This window comes from Eurosta solidaginis, chromosome 2 (assembly GCF_040869045.1).
Source record: "Eurosta solidaginis isolate ZX-2024a chromosome 2, ASM4086904v1, whole genome shotgun sequence".
Taxonomy (NCBI): Eukaryota; Metazoa; Arthropoda; class Insecta; order Diptera; family Tephritidae; genus Eurosta; species Eurosta solidaginis.
In genome coordinates, this window is record NC_090320.1 from 203,545,094 (window position 1) to 203,565,446 (window position 20,353).

Consider the following 20,353-nt stretch of genomic DNA (forward strand, 5'->3'; position numbering starts at 1 on the left):
AACACGCTATTAGTGAAGTATACTTGTGAAGTACTACTCCCAAACTAGCCTAAATAAAGACCATTTTGCAATATTGGAGTTATTTATTCGACAGTTCAGCGATTCGAACGTTAGCAGAAGGTGTATATTTATCAGGATCCCCTAAAATTCGTTATTCATTCAATAGCGCTTTGTGAAAATAAAACTCATCTCAAATTAACTTTTGAATGACCTTGACTATGTGTTTATTTATCGGATATACAAGACTACATTCATAATCGCCATCTTACTTAATAAACTCGAATTGATTACTTAATTAATATACATACAATTTTTTTTATTAATTACTATTTAAGTGATTTCGCGTTTATTTGTATTTGGTTTGGATTCTTTATAAATGACTCCATGGGAGACAATTTTCCTAGTTTATGGAAATTTTTTATTTCTGACCGAAGCAAAATCGTACGTAAAAATGGACAAACAATAATACCAGATATTTTTTAATATAATAATTTTTGGCTTTTATTTCACACAAGTTTTACTTGGTACAATTAACAACTAAAGTACGACTTTATTCAGTATTTAATACTTAATTGTTGTTATTATTTTTTTTTTTATAAATTAGAAAATTACAAAATATAATAAAATTTAAACACATTGTGTCTATTACTATGACTAATAATAATAACAACTATATTATTTTTATTGTTGTATATAACTACAAATTATGCTACATTCATTTTATTTGAGTATACACCTTTCGGATTTTATTTCATACATCGAGCACATTAAGCTAACAATTATTTAGATATTTTAATTTTACTATAATTTATTGTTTTTTTTTTTTTTGTATTTGTTTACATTACGTTAAAATTAATGTTATGAAATTCGACTGCTGCATAACACACAGTCCTTCGTTTTGTGTATACTATATTAATGTGTTTTATTTTTTTCATAATAAAATTCTTGAGTAGTCGTCTTCAAGTTCAGAGATCAAATTACTACTTAAAAATCTAAGCTATTTCAATTTAACTTTATTCACGTTTGTTTAATAAGTAGTGTGACGAATATTAGTGACACTAAGTGATACTCACATCACTAATCTGATACTAAGTAAATAAAGCCACACCAACAATAAAGCAAGCAGTCACTTGTATCTACATAAACGAATCAATCATTATGTCTACACATATGTACGTACACGCAGCGCAGAGAAACGCACAAACACATGCATATACATATCTTATCTGAGATGCTCACAAAAGTAGGCAATCATTTGTGCAAGTATCACTCACATATACACGCGCATATGAGAAGCTATAACGTGCATCTGTAGTTATAGCTGGTAATTTTATAGCTGGTAACTAAGTTAAATTCTAGAAACGCCTAGAAGTATGCGAACGGGACATCACAGAGTATAAAAGGAGTTAAATCTGAGTAAGCAAATCAGTTTGATTTAAGCACACTATCTGTTGAGAAGTAGAAGTGTTATTGTGAAAGTAGTCTAATAAAGACCATTTTGCATTATTGAAAATTTGAGTTATTTGTTCAAAAGTTTAGTGATTCGAACTTTAGCAGAAGGTTGCAAATAAGCGGAATTGCACTAAATTCGTGACAATAGTAATGTGTCAGAAGTTAATTTAATTTAGAAGGTTTCATGTGGTCATACCAAATTGTTCCTGAGATGGTCGTGCTAGTGCCTTAATGGTGCTTGCTACCGGAACGTACCGGATCTGCATCCGGCAAAGGACCATCAACATCAATAACACTCCCCAACGCGTTCGGGGAGTGTCCTTATCGCTACAACAACAAACGCCGATAAACGCGCTCAAACAACGACGTTAGACTACCCACAGGGTATAAAAATAATTTAATCCAATGCAAGTGAATTAGCTTGCTTTTAACCTATTTAAATGGACTTTGCAGATTTAAACTTAAGTGCCATGTTTAACTACTATTACACAGACTCACAAACGTTGGAACCAGAAGTGATCCTGTACCTTTGTTAAGCCGTTCGGTATTTACCAATTGTTTTTGGTTTTCGCGTTATTCTACCTGAAAATCCTTAAAACAACTTCTCTGCTTTACTTTAATGAAAACTATAAGCTTTGTAAGACATATAAAATTTGAGAGTGAAAGTTTTAATTTTGTAAGGACCCCTTTGCCGTTTGAGATAGTGTCCTTCCAACTGTATCTAAACCCAATATCAGACAGTCTTCCTGAAAGTGTGCTACACATTTTGAGTTTATTCGCAGCGATCAAGAACGTATAGTTTCAAAACGTATTATCAGATCAAGCTGTTTGCTAGGGTGTTCAGGTTTGTGACAGTAAAACAAAAACTGTCTGTTCAGCATTTCGTTATGCTCTTGAATATTGAGCTCTCTGGCCTCGTTATATAGATAATATTCGCGGCTCATAAGGAGGCATTCCGCGTTCAGTTGAGAGCGCAGCATTTTGCCTGCAATCTTTTCCAATATGTGTGTTTAAATAACAGGCGACCACGCTGATGACGTATAGCACAGCGCTTCCCACGGCAGCCGGTTCTTCGCACCGGAGCGACTCGGGATTTTTTTCCCGACCAAGAGCTCTCATTTCAGTGTAAGCCCATTTAATTTGTTACCCCACGTATAGCACATGAGCGGCATGTGATTTACTTTGTACGTGATTAGCAACGTTTATTCATATTTTCTCCAAGTGCGGCCGGAAAGCGAGTTAAGGGTTTTGTTGCGGCTTTGTACTTTAGATAAAACTTCGGTTGCATGCGCCAGTGATTAAATTTGAATTTAAAGCAGTATCAGAATTAGAAGTTTGTAAACCAATTATGAACATCAAATCTAATGCTATTGGGGATGATGGGATCTCTTTGAAGTTCATCAAACTCGTTCTGCCATTCATTTTAGGAACTCTCACGCATATTATAAATCATTGCTTCACAACTTCTTGTTTCTCTGGGGAGTGGAATAAGGCGTTAATTATTCCTGTCGCCAAAACATATAATGCTCTTGAACCTTGCATTTATAGGCCAATTAGCATCTTAGCTGCGTTTGCTAAAGTGTGTGAGTCCTTGATGGTGGGTCAAATTTCAGCTTATGTTAAGGAGAACAACCTGTTGAGTCCAGTGCAATCTGGATTCAGACCTAAGCGCAGTTGCTCTACTGCAATGATCAAAATACTTGACGACATAAGAACTAGTTTTGACAAAAGTGGCCTAACCCTCCTTAACTTTTCTAAGGCCTTTGACTCAGTGCAGCACAACCTCCTCTGCAAAAAACTCGAATTCTACTTCGGGTTCTCCACTACATCTGTTGAGCTTATGGCCAGTTACCTGGAGGGAAGAACCCAGAAGGTAGTTTGCAAAAACTCTGCATCCAAATCTCGTGTTGTCCCTACTGGTGTGCCACAAGGCTTTGTGCTTGGTCCTCTTCTGTTTAGTCTTTTTGTCAATGATGTTTTCTCAGTGTGTCAGCACGTAAATGTCCACGCATATGCTGATGACATCCAGTTATACCTATCTAGTCGTATTGGCATTGTCGAAGATTTATGTTATAAAATAAATAGTGACTTGTCTGCAATCTGGAAATGGGCTTGTGAAAACTGTCTATGCTTAAATGGTGAAAAGTCATATGTGTTGCCCATAAGTAGTAGCGTTGTACATGTTGAGGATATTCCAAAGCTCTTTGTTGGAAATAGTGCCCTCTCGTTTACTGAAAAGATTCGAAATTTGGGTTTTGTGATAAACTCCAAGTTGACCTGTATTGACCACGTTAATAAAATTCTAAGCAATGTTTATTCTATTTTGCGCCGTTTAAGAGCTTCTGCTTCTTTTACACCTTTGGAGACCAGAAAAAAGTTAGCTATACAATTGATTGTGCCGCACATAACATACACTGAGCTTGTCTACAGTCAATTAGATTCTGCTTCGAGCCATAAAATTGATGTTGCATTTAATAATATAACGCGTTGTGTCTATGGCCTTAAAAGGTATGACCACATCTCCACATGGAGGTGCAAAGTTCTAGTGTGCAGTATTTTTGATTATATTGCTGCACGAAACTGTATATTTATGTTCAAACTTATTGAATTCAAAACACCAAATTATCTTTATGAAAAACTAAAATTTTCCAAGTCTTCTAGACACCGCAAGCTAATAGTACCACGATATTTATATTTGTCTTCATCGAGGCTGTTTTTTGTTAATTCTGTAAGGCTCTGGAACTCCATTCCTGACTCTCTCAAGGCTGATATGGGTAGGAGCAACTACAGGAAGCTAATTCATAGTTACTTCAATTCAGTGTGATTAATGTGGTTACAACATAATTTCATCTATATTCTATTCTTTCTTTCTTAATATACTTAAGCACTTTCATGTTCTTATCAAACGTGTATTCTAGGTAAAGCATTAAAGTTGTTATAACAACTTCAATTTTAAATTATTTATTTTGTTTTTAAAACTTGCCGATGTACTTAAAAAGACTTTGTCTTACAGATATAACCACTATGTCAAATAAATAAATAAATAAATAAAATAAATAAATAAGCTTTTGGATGCGTCATCTCTTCCTTCCACGTCATAAACAGTGTGGCCGTGAGTTTGATCGGTGATAATACCAGGTCGCGCGAGATGAAGAAACTAGTAAGACTAGGGAGATAGCTGTTTATTCTAAAACCTGATTGGAGGATCAGGTCCCGTTACCATTATCGTGCAGTCGTCGGCGTAGGAGATTATAGTAACGCCTTCTGGTGAGGACGGTAGCTTTGATATGTAGAAAACAAACAGAAGCGGGGATATACCGCCCTGGGGTACACCCTTTTTAGTTCTCCCGCATTCTGAACTTTCGTTCCTAAATTGAACCAACGATTGTTGACCATTCAAATTATTTGCGGTAATAGTTTGGTAGACAATTTTGTTGGTTGGTGGAACTTTTCTTATCTTGGGTTTGCAATGTCTTTGTTGTTGTTGTAGAAATAGTGCTTAGCCCCATGCAATAGGTGCGACCACTCACAAATTTTCATTAATATCCTCTTGCAGTTTCAACAGGGGTGCACCAGAGTGAGAGGGGTGTTCGAGGTGTTGGTTCCACATTGCATTTAAAAATATGGTTATGTATGTCGCAGCAGATTCTGGATAGGTAAGAGTATCTAGATCAAAGTTCAGCTTGAGTGGCACACGTTTCCTAGGCAGATTGCTTTTCGCTTCTGCAAGTTTAGGGTATTTATCTTTAAGGACGGGGTTGGACGGACAATCCTTGCACAGACGTCCGATGCCTTTTTGTGAATATCACTGAGAACCTATTGTTGTTTATCTTATGCATGCATCTTATGTGTTCTCAGGTGCTCTATTTCCTCATAATGTTTAGGGAGACAACTTCTTTACCTCCGGGGACACAGAGCCTCTTCAATGAGATGTCTGTTGGGATGCCCAAGCTTCTGAGTGTTCGACAAAAACTAGTTGTTCGGCATTTCATTTCTCTCCTTAATGGGGAGTACTCTCACCCCACTGTGTACCCGTGTTTACAATGCCATTGTTGTTTACTAGTGGCAAAAGTAAGAGATGTGCGATACTTGATAACATGCACGACAAATTGATATCATTTATGGTTAATCGGTTTTTAAAATTATATTCACCATAAATCATCTACCAACAATCCAATGTTTTTCACCTATCATATATGACGTGTGATTTGTCATTTACATATAATTTAAATTTTGTCAATTGACATTTCACATTTATTATTTTACATGTGCTGTCTGTCCTTTGTCATTCCAAATTAATATTTTTAATTTTACTAAACACATTAAACAAATTAATATAGCTACTTAAATATACAGAACTGCATATGTATATGTATATAAGGTTAGATAGGAGGGAAAGAGATTATTTGGATAGAGAAAAAATATTATGTTTGTATATTAAAAACATTTTTTGGTGGAAGTAAAAGAAATGGTGCTGTCATGCATCAACCCTAACTCCCCTTAAAGTATGCAACATGAGCGTTCCATTTTCCTTTCAATCTTTGGCATTTCTTGTAAAGCCAGCTCGACATGTTTTCGTGCTAGCCATGACTGTTTTTGCAAACGATTTACAATAATACGATACGCACCAATTATATCACTACGTGGACCATTTTGTATGGCTGCACGCAGCATGGACGAACTCACGCCCAGCTCATCCAGCAATTGACGCGCTTCATACTCCAACGGTTGAACCATAGTCAGATCATCGGTATCTGTTGGCAGCATAACAAAATCACCCGTTTCTATATCATAATTTTTGAAGAGAGGACAATCGATTGTCATTTCAGCATTCCATTGTCGATTTTCGCCACAAGCATTACCATTCACAAGTTGTCTCTCTTTTTCCATTTCCATTGGACTGACCTTCTTTTTTAGTGTACCACAGAAGAATGAACGTTTTGGCGTATTTGGTTTGGATGATTCCTTTGAGTGTTCGTTTGGTAGATCATGATTAATTTCGATTGGATATAAGAAATTATCAATGAATACTCCATCGTTTTTACGTGTATTCATATTGATGGGCGGTTTATTTGTTACTTCCATATAACGTTCACGCAATGAATATGATTTACGCATACGCCGCGATTTCGAACGTACCCAAAATCCTGATCGCTTTACGGGTTTTGTGCGTAAGTTGATTTCTTGTTGCATTAGCTCAGCGCTGAGTTTCGGATAGCAAACGAACTGACTGTTGAGCATATCATCAACGTTTGGCCGACGTAGAGGGATGTGAATGAGAATGCGTTCTGTAAGAAAATGGAGAAATAAAGCAAAAATATTAGCACGTTTACGAATAGTTTTATTAGTATCACTACTGCCAATTTTGCAGGTCTCAAGAAAAACCTCAAGATATTTTTTTGATGAGCCAAAATCGAAAGGGTTTTCTTCGAAATAATCGCAGAAACAATCCCGAAATTCCGATTCAATATAGTCCCAAAACAATCCTAATAAATATCTTGAAAAATTCCTAAAGTAATTCTGAAAATAGTCCCGAAGCTATCTCGAAAAAATTACGAAATAGTACCGAAATAGTTCCGAAATTATTCTGCAACGGTCTCAAAATATTCCCGAAATGATCCCGCTACAATACCGTAATGATCCCAGAATAACTCCTGGAATAGTTCCGAAATCATTTAAAACCGGTTCCGAAATTGTCCCGAAGTCATTTCGAAAAACGGTCAAGAAATAAGCACACAATGATTTCGAGATGACGGCGAAGTTATCCCGAAACCATTCCCAATGAACTCACAACGATACCAAAATAGTCCCGAAATAATCCCAAAACAATCCTAAAACTGTCTTCAAGCAATACCGAAATGTACCCGATAACCATTCGTAAAAGACCCAGAAATAGTCCCGAAACAATTTCGAAAACAATCCCAAAATTTTACGGATATATTCATCTGAAATGGTTTCAAAACCTTCCCGAAATAATCCCGGAAAGAACCTTGTAACACGTCCAAAGCTTCCTAGCAATTGTCCAAAAATATTCTCTAAATGAACCCTACAATAATGCCAATATGATATGCCCAGAAATAGTCCTGAAATTGTACATAAACGGTCTCGAAATTATTCTAAGATAGTTGATTGAATCTTGATCTATATATGAGCAAGATAACACGATTATTTGTCTAAAAGAAAGATAAAACAACTAAGGACGGGACTGTCTTCGGCTGTGCCGAAGACTTCATACCTTTCATGAATGGGGCTGAACAATAAACTTATCCCGTTCGTAATCTCCAAATAATCAGATGTATAAGATAAGAAATATATAGTGAACAGATGTATATACCTAAACGATTTTTAAGATAAATATAAAATAAAAAATAGGTAGGTACTTTGTGTGAGGATGCAAAGTTTCAGGTTTTTTGTTGTCTGCGTGTAAAAACTATGACTACGAATCACGTATTTCAACAATATATGACGTAAACGTAACTATTTGATGAAATGTTATGAATTTTGAAGCTTCTAGCCGTAAAAAAGGGGCAAACAAATGCAGTTTATATGGGGTATATAATATATGTACCACTGATCTCTATGATTTTTTCAGACCACAATATATGCTATACACATAAACATTTGGTAAAATTTGAACATATCTAAACGATTTTTAAGATAAATATAAAATAAACAAGTAAGGAAGACTAAGTTCGGGTGTAACCGAATATTACATACTCAGTTGAGAGCTATGGAGACAAAATAAGGAAAATCACCATGTAGGAAAATGAACCTAGTGTAACCCTGGAATGTGGTTGTATGACATGTGTATCAAATGGAAGGTATTAAAGAGTATTTTAAGAGGGAGTGGGCCATAGTTCTATAGGTGGACATCTTTTCGAGATATCGCCATAAAGATGGACCAGAGCTGACTCTAGAATTTGTTTGTACGAAATGGGTATCAAATGAAAGGTGTTAATGAGTTTTTTAAAAGGGAGTGCGCCTTAGTTCTATAGGTGGACGGCTTTTCGAGATATCGCCATAAAGGTGGACCATGGGGGACTCTAGAATTTGTTTGTACGATATGGGTATCAAACGAAAGGTGTTACTGAGCATTTTAAGAGGGAGTGGGCATGAGGTCTATAGGTGGACGCCTTTTCGAGATATCGTCATTAGGGTGGGCCAGGGGTGACTCTAGAATGTGTTTGTACGATATGGGTATCAAACGAAAGGTGTTACTGAGCATTTTAAGAGGGAGTGGGCATGAGGTCTATAGGTGGACGCCTTTTCGAGATATCGTCATTAGGGTGGGCCAGGGGTGACTCTAGAATGTGTTTGTACGATATGGGTATCAAACGAAAGGTGTTACTGAGCATTTTAAGAGGGAGTAGGCATTAGGTCTATAGGTGGACGCCTTTTCGAGATATCGCCATTAGGGCGGGCCAGGGGTGACTCTAGAGTGTTTGTACGATATGGGTATCAAACGAAAGGTGTTACTGAGCATTTTAAGAGGGAGTGGGCATTAGGTCTATAGGTGGACTTTCGAGATATCGCCATTAGGGTGGGCCAGGGGTGACTCTAGAATGTTTGTACGATAAGGGTATCAAACGAAAGGTGTTACTGAGCATTTTAAGAGGGAGTGGGCATTAGGTCTATAGGTGGACGCCTTTTCGAGATATCGCCATTAGGGTGGGCCAGGGGTGACTCTAGAATGTGTTTGTACGATATGGATATCAAATTAAAGGAATTAATGAGGGTTTTAAAAGCGAGTGGCCCTTAGAAGTATATGTGAGGGCGTTCTCGCGATATCGACCAAAATGTGGACCAGGTGATCCAGAAAATCATCTGTCGGGTACTGCTAATTTATATATATATGCAATACCACTAACAGTATTCATGCCAAGATTCCAAGGGCTGTTGATTTCGCCTTGTAGAACTCTTTCATTTTCTTCTACTTAATATGGTAGGTTTCACACCCATTTTACACAGTTTTTTCCAAAGTTATATTTTGTGTCAATAAAACAATCCAGTTACCATGTTTCATCCCTTTTTTCGTATTTGGTATAGAATTATGGCATTTTTTCATTTTTCGTAATTTTCGATATCGATAAAGTGGGCGTGGTTATGGTCGGATTTCGGCCATTTTTTATACCAAGATAAAGTGAGTTCAGATAAGTACGTGGGCTAAGTTTAGTAAAGATATATCGGTTTTTGCTCAAGTTATTGTGTTAACGGCCGAGCGGAAGGACAGACGGTGGACTGTGTATAAAAACTGGGCGTGGCTTCCACCGATTTCGCCCATTTTCACAGAGAACAGTTACCGTCATAGAATCTATGCCCCTACCAAATTTGAGAAGGATTGGTAAATTTTTGTTCGACTTATGGCATTAAAGGTATTCTAGACAAACTAAATGAAAATGGGCGGAGCCACGCCCATTTTGAAATTTTCTTTTATTTTTGTATTTTGTTGCATCATATCATTACTGGAGTTGAATTCTGACTTAATTTACTTATATACAGTAAAGATATTAAATTTTTTGTTAAAATTTGAATTAAACAAAATTTTTTTTTAAAAAGTGGGCGTGTTCTTCATCCAATTTTGCTAATTTTTATTTAGTACATATATAGTAATAGTAATAACGTTCCTGCCAAATTTAATCATGATATCTTTAACGACTGTCAAATTACAGCTTGCAAAACTTTTAAATTACCTTCTTGTAAAAGTGGGCGGTGCCACGCCCGTTGTCCAAAATCTTACTAATTTTCTATTCTGCGTCATAACGCCAACCCATCTACCAAGTTTCATCGCTTTAACCGCCTTTGGCAATGAATTATCGCATTTTTTCTGTTTTTCGAAATTTTCGATATCGAAAAAGTGGGCGTGGTTATAGTCCGATATCGTTCATTTTAAATAGCGATCTGAGATGAGTGTCCAGAAATCTACATACCAAATTTCATCAAGATACCTCAAAATTTACTCAAGTTATCGTGTTAACGGACAGACGGACGGACGGACATGGCTCAATCAAATTTTTTTTCGATCCTGATGATTTTGATATATGGAAGTCTATATCTATCTCGATTCCTTTATACCTGTACAACCAACCGTTATCCAATCAAAGTTAATATACTCTGTGAGCTCTGCTCAACTGAGTATAAAAATAGGTAGGTACTTTGTGTGAGGATGCAAAGTTTCAGGATTTTTGTGGTCTGCTTGTAAAAACTATGACAACAAATCACGTATTTTAAAAATATATGACTTAAACGTAACTATTTGATGAAATGTTATGAATTTTGAAGCTTCTATCCGCAAAAAAGGGGCAAAAAAATACAGTTTATATGGGGTATATAATATATGTACCACTGATCTCTATGATTTTTTCAGACAACAATATATACTATATACGTAAGCATTTGGTGAAATTTGAACATATCTAAACGATTTTTAAGATAAATATAAAATAAACAAGTAAGGACGGGACTGTCTTCGGCTTTGCCGAAGACTTCATACCTTTCATGAACGGGGCTGAACAATAAAATTATCCCGTTCGTAATCTCCGAATAATCGGATGTATAAGATAAGAAATATCTAGTGAACAGATCTAAATACCTAAACGATTTTTAAGATAAATATAAAATAAAAAATAGGTAGGTACTTTGTGTGAGGATGCAAAGTTTCAGGTTTTTTGTGGTCTGCGTGTAAAAACTATGACTACGAATCACGCATTTCAACAATATACGACGTAAACGTAACTATTTGATGAAATTTTATGAATTTTGAAGCTTCTAGCCGTAAAAAAGTGGCAAAAAAATATAATATATGTACCACCGATCTCTATGATTTTTCAGACAACAATATATGCTATACACGTAAGCATTTGGTGAAATTTGAAGCTTCTAGCTGTTAAAATGGGGAAGAAATTGCGCAAAGTTTCTTATCTGAACAATCGGTTGTATGAGATATATATTATGTATACCACCGATCTCAATGATTTTTTCAGACATCAATATATGCTAGACACGTAAGCATTTGGTGAAATTTGAAGCTTCTAGCTGTTAAAATGCGACTGAAATAGCAAAAAAATATATATATGTATACTATATATACCATCATATACTATATATTATATATATCACCGATCCCTATGATTTTTTTTTCAACAATATATACTATATACGTAAGCAATCGGCAAAATTTGAAGCTTACTTGAAAGCTTCTAGCTGTTAAAACGGGGCAGAAATTGCGAAAAGTTTCTTATCTGAACAATCGGTTGTATGACATATATACTATATATACAACCGATCTCTATGATTTTTGCAGACAACAATATATGCTATATACGTAAGCATTCGGTGAAATTTGAAGCTTCTAGCTGTTGAAATGGGGCAGAAATTGCGAATATATATATATATACTATATATATATATACTATATATACCACCATATATATAATATATATGCCACCGATCTCTATGAGTTTTTTACACAACAATATATACTATATACGTAAGCATTCGTTGAAATTTGAAGCCTCTAGCTCTAAAAATAGGTCAGTAATTACGAAAAGTTTCTTATCTGAATAATCGGTTGTGGGGGATATATACTATATATATGACCGATCTCATCAATTTTTTCAGCAACAATATGTGCATTATACGAAAGTATGTGGTGAAGTTTGAAGCTTCAATCTGTTAAATTGAGGAAGATATGACAAAAATCCTCTTTTTCCGAAAAATCGGTTGTATGGAGGATATATGCTATAGTGGTCCGATCCGGCCGGTACCTAAAAATGTCTAATCGGACACCCGAAGACACCCGCTCATCAAATTTTATCAAAATATCTCAAAAATTGAGGGACTAGTTTGCATACAAACAGACAGACGGACAGACGGACATGGCTAAATCAACTCAGCTCTTCATCCTGATTATTTCGGTATACTTAATGGTGGGTCTATCTATTTTCCTTCAAGGACTTACAATTTTGGGTTTCGTGACGAAATTAATATACCATTTCATTTTCATGAAAGGTATCAAAAAAGAAAAATGTTTGTTTACTTACGTATAAGTCTTATGCATGGCAGACTCAATTGTCCGGGCAGCAGATAGTCTCCTTTTAATATGGCCGCTTTTAATCCCGGTATGGTGGGCGCTCGAAATGGCATATTACCAACAACCATAAAATATAGTAATATCCCAAGCGCCCATATATCAACTGGTGCGCCAATATAATGATCATCTGAGAAGAGTTCAGGAGCTGCATATGGCGGCGAACCACAGAATGTGTCCAGCTTCTGATTGGCACCTGTAAAATATGAAAGAATCATAGCTTCAATATATGGTAAAGTTTTTTTTAGTCCGATGATAATGCCGGGCATGAGTAATTTTTAAAGGGACCAAAATTGTTGAGAAGGCCTTGGCTATTGGTTAGCTAGATAAAAACTGTCGTCATTGTTTTTCTGTGATAAAAAGTACCAGTTCCGTTATGTTAAGTATCACAGCCAGTCCACCTCGTGTCCATGAAAAAAATAACGCGCAGGTTGTCTACAAATTTACGGACGCGGATGGCCAGAAGCTAGCTTATAATAATAATAATAATAAACCCAATGGATAAATACCTTCCAAAGCCCGCCCAACCGACACGATGGGCTCATCCGCATGAAGCACGGATTTTGTTTTTGCCGAGTGGTTGATAGGCGGAGGTTTGTTAAGAGTTGAGATGTAAAACTGCTCAGCTACAGAATAAAAATCATGAGCTGAGTATTATACATAACAGTTGGAAATAATACATATCCTACATTATTAAATTGCTAAATAAGTGAACATTTTTTATAAAGATTTATTTTTATTTTTATTTTATTTATTTTATTTTTTTTGTTAAGAGTTAATATAGGATAAGACAGTTTTCTTTATAGTAAAAAGTGAACCTGTTATATCAAATAAGTTCGAATGAGAGTTAAAATCATGACACAAACACCGAAGAGGTTCATTTAATTCGAAATTAGTTCTGCACTGCCTCAAAAGAAGATCGTGATGGGACATTAAAGGTTACTTCATTCAAAAGAAAGGGGCAAGAAATCAGTTCATTTAGTAGTTTAGCCATGAATAATACGCCTAACATTTCTCTACGACTTGCGAGAGTTCGAAGATTGATAAGCTTTAACCGACTAGTATAAGGTGGAAGACTATACCCAGAGTCTCAATGAAAATTCCTTAAAGAAAAAAGTAAAAATTGCTCCTGTATTGATTATAGTCTATCTGCATGAACTTGATATCGTGGATTCCAGACTATTGATCCGTATTCTAGTATCGGTCTAACTAATGTGGTAAAAAAGGCTTTAGGCTTAAGGGTCACTAAATTCTTTAGACCATCGTTTCACGAATGATAGAACATCTCTAGCCTTATTGAGAGTAGCCATAATATGAAGGTTGAAACTAAGTTTAGCATCCATCGTAACTCCCAAGTCAACAAAATAATTTACTGATGCAATACAAAAATTATTAATTACATAAGAGACTGCTGGCAAAAATATTCGAGAGAGGCACATGCATTTACATTTATTTAGGTTCAGCGGTATTGAGTTTGCGTTGCACCAAGCAACTAAGCCGGTTAAATCCGCTTGAAGCAAGGGACGTTCTGCAATAGTCGCATAGGACCTAAAAAGTTGTACATCACCAGCATACAATAAAATTTTGGAATATTTAATTGTGGTACACCCTCACTAGGGTAGGCACCTTATCGTTGGTGTGAGGGCTTAGCCGAACTCCATAGCGGCCGACTATGAGGCGGAGCAGTTTAGGACTGACATCTACGCCGTTTCGCCTCATAGGAGGGCGGCGGGATGTCGGTGACCAAGAACTGCCAACCCCCTAATCCAGGGTGTTATGCGGACCGTGCCTATTGGACGATTTGCAGCCAGGGGATAAATTCGGCTGTATTCGAACGGAGCCTTCCCGATACCAGGCCATCTCGGGAAGTATTTATGGCCTTACCGCAGTAAAGGGCGCTGCTGTGGCGGACGGTTCTTTCCCCGTATATAATACTGGACCGCTGAGCCCGCCTTGTCTGGCAGGTGGTCGTACGACCAAGATGAACAACTCATTACCTGAATGTAATAAGGAGGATGTAAAGAGGAGGACTGAGTCGCAATCCAAGGACGACAAATACGAATTAAGCGATGCGTCGGACTCGGGGAGCGAGAGTAGTGCTGATTCAATGAACTCCGTGTTGGAGAAGCACACAAATGAAAACGGAGTAGAAGAGTGGAGAAGGGTACGGAGCAGAGGAAGTAAAAGAGCTCTCTCGCAGTACCGTGCAGCACTAAGAATTGTACAACGCTTGGGAGCAGTGGTCGAGCCAACAGAAGTGGAGATCGAGCGCTTGGAATGGGCCCATGAAGCGGTAGAAGTAGGTCGAAGGCAGTTCAAAAGGTTTGCTGCGAGAAACCCTCGGTTCTGCAACCGGTACGAGGAGGAAGAAGCGTCGAATGGTAGAATGAAGAGGCAACGTTCGGCAGAAGGCGACAAGCCTGCTTTCAAGAGGCAGAAAGGACCCAGTCCTAGAGCCGCGAGGCAGGGCAGTCGCATAGACAAGACAAGTAGGCCCAAAGCTGTAAGACAGATGGGTTCCAATAGCGAGGTAGCAACTACCTCGAAAGCTGCCAGTCGGAAAGGGAGCTTATTAGCTTAATGCTTAAGATGATGCGGGAACAACCAAGTAAGCCCCTTCCAAACTTTGATTCGGGGGGATGGTATAATGGTGTGAAGATGATAGCGTGCGACAACATCGCGAGCTTGCGGTGGCTGGAGGAAGTCGTTCCAAACCTCCAAAGGCAAGGCACGAACGCGTGGTTTGAGGTGGTGGATAAAGCGCAAATCCCCACGGTACCAAAAGTTAAGGTATGGATACCATGCGTGATGAAGTCGGAGGATACACTGCGACTTCTGCAGAATCAGAATCCGAACATACCGACACAGGATTGGAAGGTACTTACTGTATCTCGGCCTACCGAGGATGATCAGTTCTACATCTTCCAAATAAACAAGCAGGCGGAGGATATTTTGTACACGCAGCTTGGCAAAATGTCCTTTGGCACTGGCAAAATTTACATGCGACTCAGGAAAAGAAGTCCCGAGGATAAAAATCCTAACACGCTGGAAGTGGGCGAAGTCGAAAAGGACCTCAGAAGCCTAAGGGAAAAAAGACAGGTGGAGGTCCCCGACGTCACCACGAACGTGCTAGAAGAGGACCAACCGCTAAATGGTGCTGTGACTCGCACAGAGGAACACACGGCACAACATTCACGAGGGGCTGAAGGGGGCCTCGAATACTCTAAACCAAAAGGGCAAGAGGAGGACGACGACGTCAAGACGAAGGTGCTGGAGGGGGACAAACAGCCCAATGGTGCTGCGAGTCCTACAGATAAACCTCCAACACAGTAAAGTGGCGTCGAGCGAACTCATCCTAACCCTTGAGGAGGGTTCGTTTGACGTGGCGCTGATCCAGGAGCCGTGGCTCTCATCGGGAGGAAAGGTTTCTGGACTTAGCGCGCGCGGGTTTTGCGTTTACTACGCACAAACGGAAGGACGGGTGCTAGCTGTAGTAATGGTAAGGAAACAGCTGCATTCATATATGCTGCCTAATTACACCACCGAGGATCTCGTAGCGGTGGCCGTTGAGCAAAAGAATAAGCAGGCATTTATCCTGGCGTCCTGCTACATGGCCCATGCTGCGGAGGTTCCACCGATGGAGTGCAAAAGGCTAGTACAGGAGGAAGGGCGCAAAGGGCGGTTGGTCATAGGCGCAGATGCAAATGCGCACCACAATGCGTGGGGAGGAGCAGATACGAACGAGAGAGGCGAATCTCTATTTTGTTACATCCTGCAAACCAATTTGCAGATAGCCAACAGGGGAAATGTTCCTACATACATTGGTCCAACATCCAGCAATGTTCTGGATATTACATTGAGCTCCGAGCGTGATATATCAAGGTATGATTGGATGGTTCTCGATAGACCATCCTTCTCCGACCATGCGTATATAAGCTTCAGCATCCCACTAAAGAGGGTAGAGAAGGGAGGAACCTTTAGAAACCCTAGGGCAACGAATTGGACTAAATTCCAGAAACATGTAGAAACGAAACTGGGACAATCCAAAGAGGTTGCTAATGTAGAGGAACTGGAGGAGTCGAATGAATTCCTAACAAGGACGCTTATGACTGCGTATAACAAAGCTTGCCCTCTAAGAAGATTCAGAGGAAAAGCAAAGCCGCCATGGTGGAGCAATGAGCTGAGTCTTCTAAGAAGACAGGTAAAAGAAATGTTTAAACTCGCAAAGACCGCGGAAAGCGAAGCGTGTCGGGACGAGTACAGGGATCTACTGAGGATCTACAAGCGTGAAATTACCAGGGCGAAGAGAAACTCATGGAAAAGTTTCTGTACGGACATAGAGTGCTCCAGTGAAACAGCACGGTTGAAAAAAGTCCTAGCAAAGGGAAACATAGTCCAGGGACTAATAAAGAAAGAGAACGGGGAATGGTCACGTGATAGTGAGGAATCCCTTGAGGTGCTTCTCGATACACATTTCCCATCGGGAGACGGTTTAGAAGAACCAGCAGACATCACTCACACTTCGATCACGGAGCTAGTGGTGCCGGGCTTGGTGACCGATACCAAGATGGAGTGGGCAGTGAAGACGTTTTCTAAGTTTAAATCGCCGGGCCCAGATGGTATATTCCCGGCCATGCTACAAGTCTCAAGTAGGGCGGTCGTGGAATGGCTTAAAATAATATTCGATGGGTGCATAAGACTGAATCATGTACCGCACTCTTGGAGAACTGCTCGTGTAGCTTTTCTACCAAAGGCGGGGAAGATCGGTCACGTGTATCCCAAAGACTATAGACCCATTAGCTTAACATCATTTCTGCTCAAAACCTTTGAGAGGCTGATAGATGTGTACATAAAGTCCAACGTGGATGAAAAGCTGCTCTCCACAACACAGCATGCGTACACCAAAGGCAAGTCGGTAGACACCGCATTGCATAGGGTGGTAATAAGCATAGAGAAATCCCTGGAATATAAGGAGTATGCTCTAGGAGTCTTCTTGGACATTGCCGGGGCTTTCAATAATGTTGCAAAATGGGCGATTATGGATGGTCTTAGTTACATTAAAGTACATCCTGCCTTAATCAGATGGATCGGCTGCATGTTAAATTGCAGAAAGATTACATCACAATGGGGATTGTACGAGGCCACGAAATCAGTGGACAGGGGCACGCCGCAGGGAGGGGTGCTATCACCTCTGCTGTGGACACTGGTCATCAACCAACTGCTCAGGCAATTCGATGAGGGACCCGTAAAACTTACGGCTTACGCAGATGACGTTGCAATTGTCATAAGTGGAAAATGCCTTCCAACGATTAGTTCTTTGATGGATCGGGCGCTTCGGGATATTCATACCTGGGAATCTAATGTCGGGCTGAAAGTCAATGCGGAGAAGACGGATATGGTCTTGTTTACAAAGAGGTACAAGGTCCCAAATTGGACCAGGCCTAAGTTATGAGCGGTGACCTTACAGGAGAAACCTTGCACAAAATATCTAGGAATCATCCTAGACAGTAAGCTGTCATGGAAGCTCAACGTGGAGGAGAGGGTCAAGAAGGCCTCAGCGGCACTCTATGCATGTAAAAGAATGCTGGGGTGTACGTGGGGCCTATCGCCCTCTCTTTCTCATTGGGTTTTTACAGCGATTGTAAGCCCTATTCTATACTATGGAGTTCTTGTTTGGTGGAAAGCCACACAAAAAACAACATACCTCAAAAAATTAGAGGGGGTATGCAGACTATCGATGCTTTGCATTACGGGAGCCCTGAAAACAACCCCGACGGCTGCACTGTATGCCATTCTGCACATTCCACCTGTAGACCTGGTAGCAAAGAACAAAGCGTTAACGACCGCAACCAGGCTCGATGCTTCGGGGAAGCTTGAGCGCCGACCATATGGCCATAGTAGTATAGCGTCCTCAGTCACAAGACGAACAGACTACATGATTCCCTACCTGCACTTTGAGGGAGATCTTAAGGCCACAATAGAGGTGGACGGTTGGCGCAAGGGGCGCAAATGGCGGACGAGGCGATACATGTGTACACCGATGGTTCCAAAATAGTGGAAGGAGTAGGGTCTGCGGTATACTGCGCTGATCCGGAATTAAGCAGATCCTACAGGCTGCCGGATTACTGTAGCGTTTTCCAAGCGGAAATATTAGCCGTAACCAAAGCAGTAGAAACCCTGAAAGAGAATAGCTTAAGCTGCAACCGTGTTAACTTTTATATTGACAGTCAAGCAGCAATTAAGGCAATAATCTCGCATAGCACAGCATCTAAATGCGTGTTAGAGTGTAAGCAGTCTCTGGAGAGAATCGGGACAGGGAGAAGCATACATCTATATTGGGTCCCAGGGCATATGGGAATAGATGGGAATGAAAAAGCGGACGAATTAGCTAAAAAGGGCGCATCCCTTGAAGCTTGCTCCGTAGACGTCCCAATGAGATTGGGCGAGATTAAGCGAAGGCGAGAGGTGCACATGATCGACCAAGCAGAAAAGGCGTGGGTTCAACCGCGGGGCTGTAAAGTGTCGAAGATTATGTGTAGGTCTTACAACCTTAGACTAACACAGTCATTAAAAAGAGAGGACTGTAGACTCATGATGGGTATTCTGACTGGACACTGCCTTCTGGCGTCACATGCCTTTAAATTAGGCTTGGCCAGTGATAGCAGGTGTAGGAAGTGCGGGTTGGAGGAGGAAACGATCGAGCACGTTCTGTGCTCGTGCCCTGCACTTGCCAGGCTAAGACTCCAGCTATTAGGAGTGATACAGCTGTCAGATCTAGAAGCAGCAAGTGGCTTAAGTCCTAGGAAGCTTCTAGTATTTGCCAAGAGGACGGAGTTATTTTATAACATAGGTCCTGGTTTTTGATAGGGTTTTTCAGTTTGGTCGTTAAAACAAACTTCTGGTAACACTACGGACTCAATCAGTCTATGTGAGGTCCTCATGGACCGGCCAGTTCAACCTACCTACCTAACTGTGGTACAGATATCATTAATAAATAGCAAGAACAGAATGGGACCGAGATGACTGCCCTGTGGGATGCCAGGGAGAACATTAATAACATTTGAAAGAGTATTTTTAAAAATTACTTTTTGCGTTCTACCGCGGAGATACGAAGAGATCCACTAGGTGAGACCAGGTGGAAGCCAAATCGATCAAGATTGTGGATAAGCAAGGAGTGGGAAACTTTATCAAATGCTTTACTGAAATCAATGTATATAACATCGGTGTGAAAATTTTCTCTAAATCCATTAGAAACATGAGTTGGTAATGGTAGATTTGCCCTTACAGAACCCGTGCTGTGAATCTGTAATCAACGTAGAAATGGAAAATGTTAGCTGATTAGTAACAATAGCTTCAAATACCTTTGGAATGGCAGGCAATTTTGCAATTCCTCGATTATTTTCTAACGTATGACCTACTGCGGTTTTTACGAAGGGGTATAAGAAAAGATTCCTTCCAAGCAGCAGGAAAAACACCATGTTTTAGGGACATATTGAATAAGTCAGTTAGGGGCTGATAAATATGTTCAGCTCATTTTTTAAGAAAACATGTGGGAATAAGGTCAGGGCCGTTTTTGTAAGATACCTTCCAAGACGTTAAATGTGAAAAAACCTCCTCAGGAGATATTGCTGAAATATTAAATGCGTTAAGTGATTTAGATTGATACGGGTATTCATTACACAAAGAAATTAATTCAGCGGAATGGAGTTGATCAGAGAAAACAACTCCCGTCAGGTGCATCCGTACACCTTTCTACTTATTGTAAACCCACCCAAAACCACTGCGATTGTTGAAAAGAAATTTGGTAAAGAATAT

At 39.4% G+C, this 20,353-nt stretch overlaps 1 protein-coding gene across 1 annotated transcript in view; it reads right to left on the reverse strand.

Annotated features, from left to right (window-relative positions):
• Positions 1 to 214: 214 nt before the first annotated feature.
• The window catches only part of LOC137240537 (serine/threonine-protein kinase SIK3), a 66,771-nt gene continuing 46,632 nt past the window's right edge, over positions 215 to 20,353 (reverse strand). Inside the window, exons 6-7 of the mRNA XM_067766962.1 lie at positions 12,492 to 12,734; positions 215 to 6,740 (exon numbers count right to left, since the gene is read on the reverse strand). Coding sequence (XP_067623063.1) covers positions 5,953 to 6,740; positions 12,492 to 12,734 — 1,031 coding nt within the window. The 3' untranslated portion in view covers positions 215 to 5,952. The remainder of the gene's footprint in view (positions 6,741 to 12,491; positions 12,735 to 20,353) is intronic.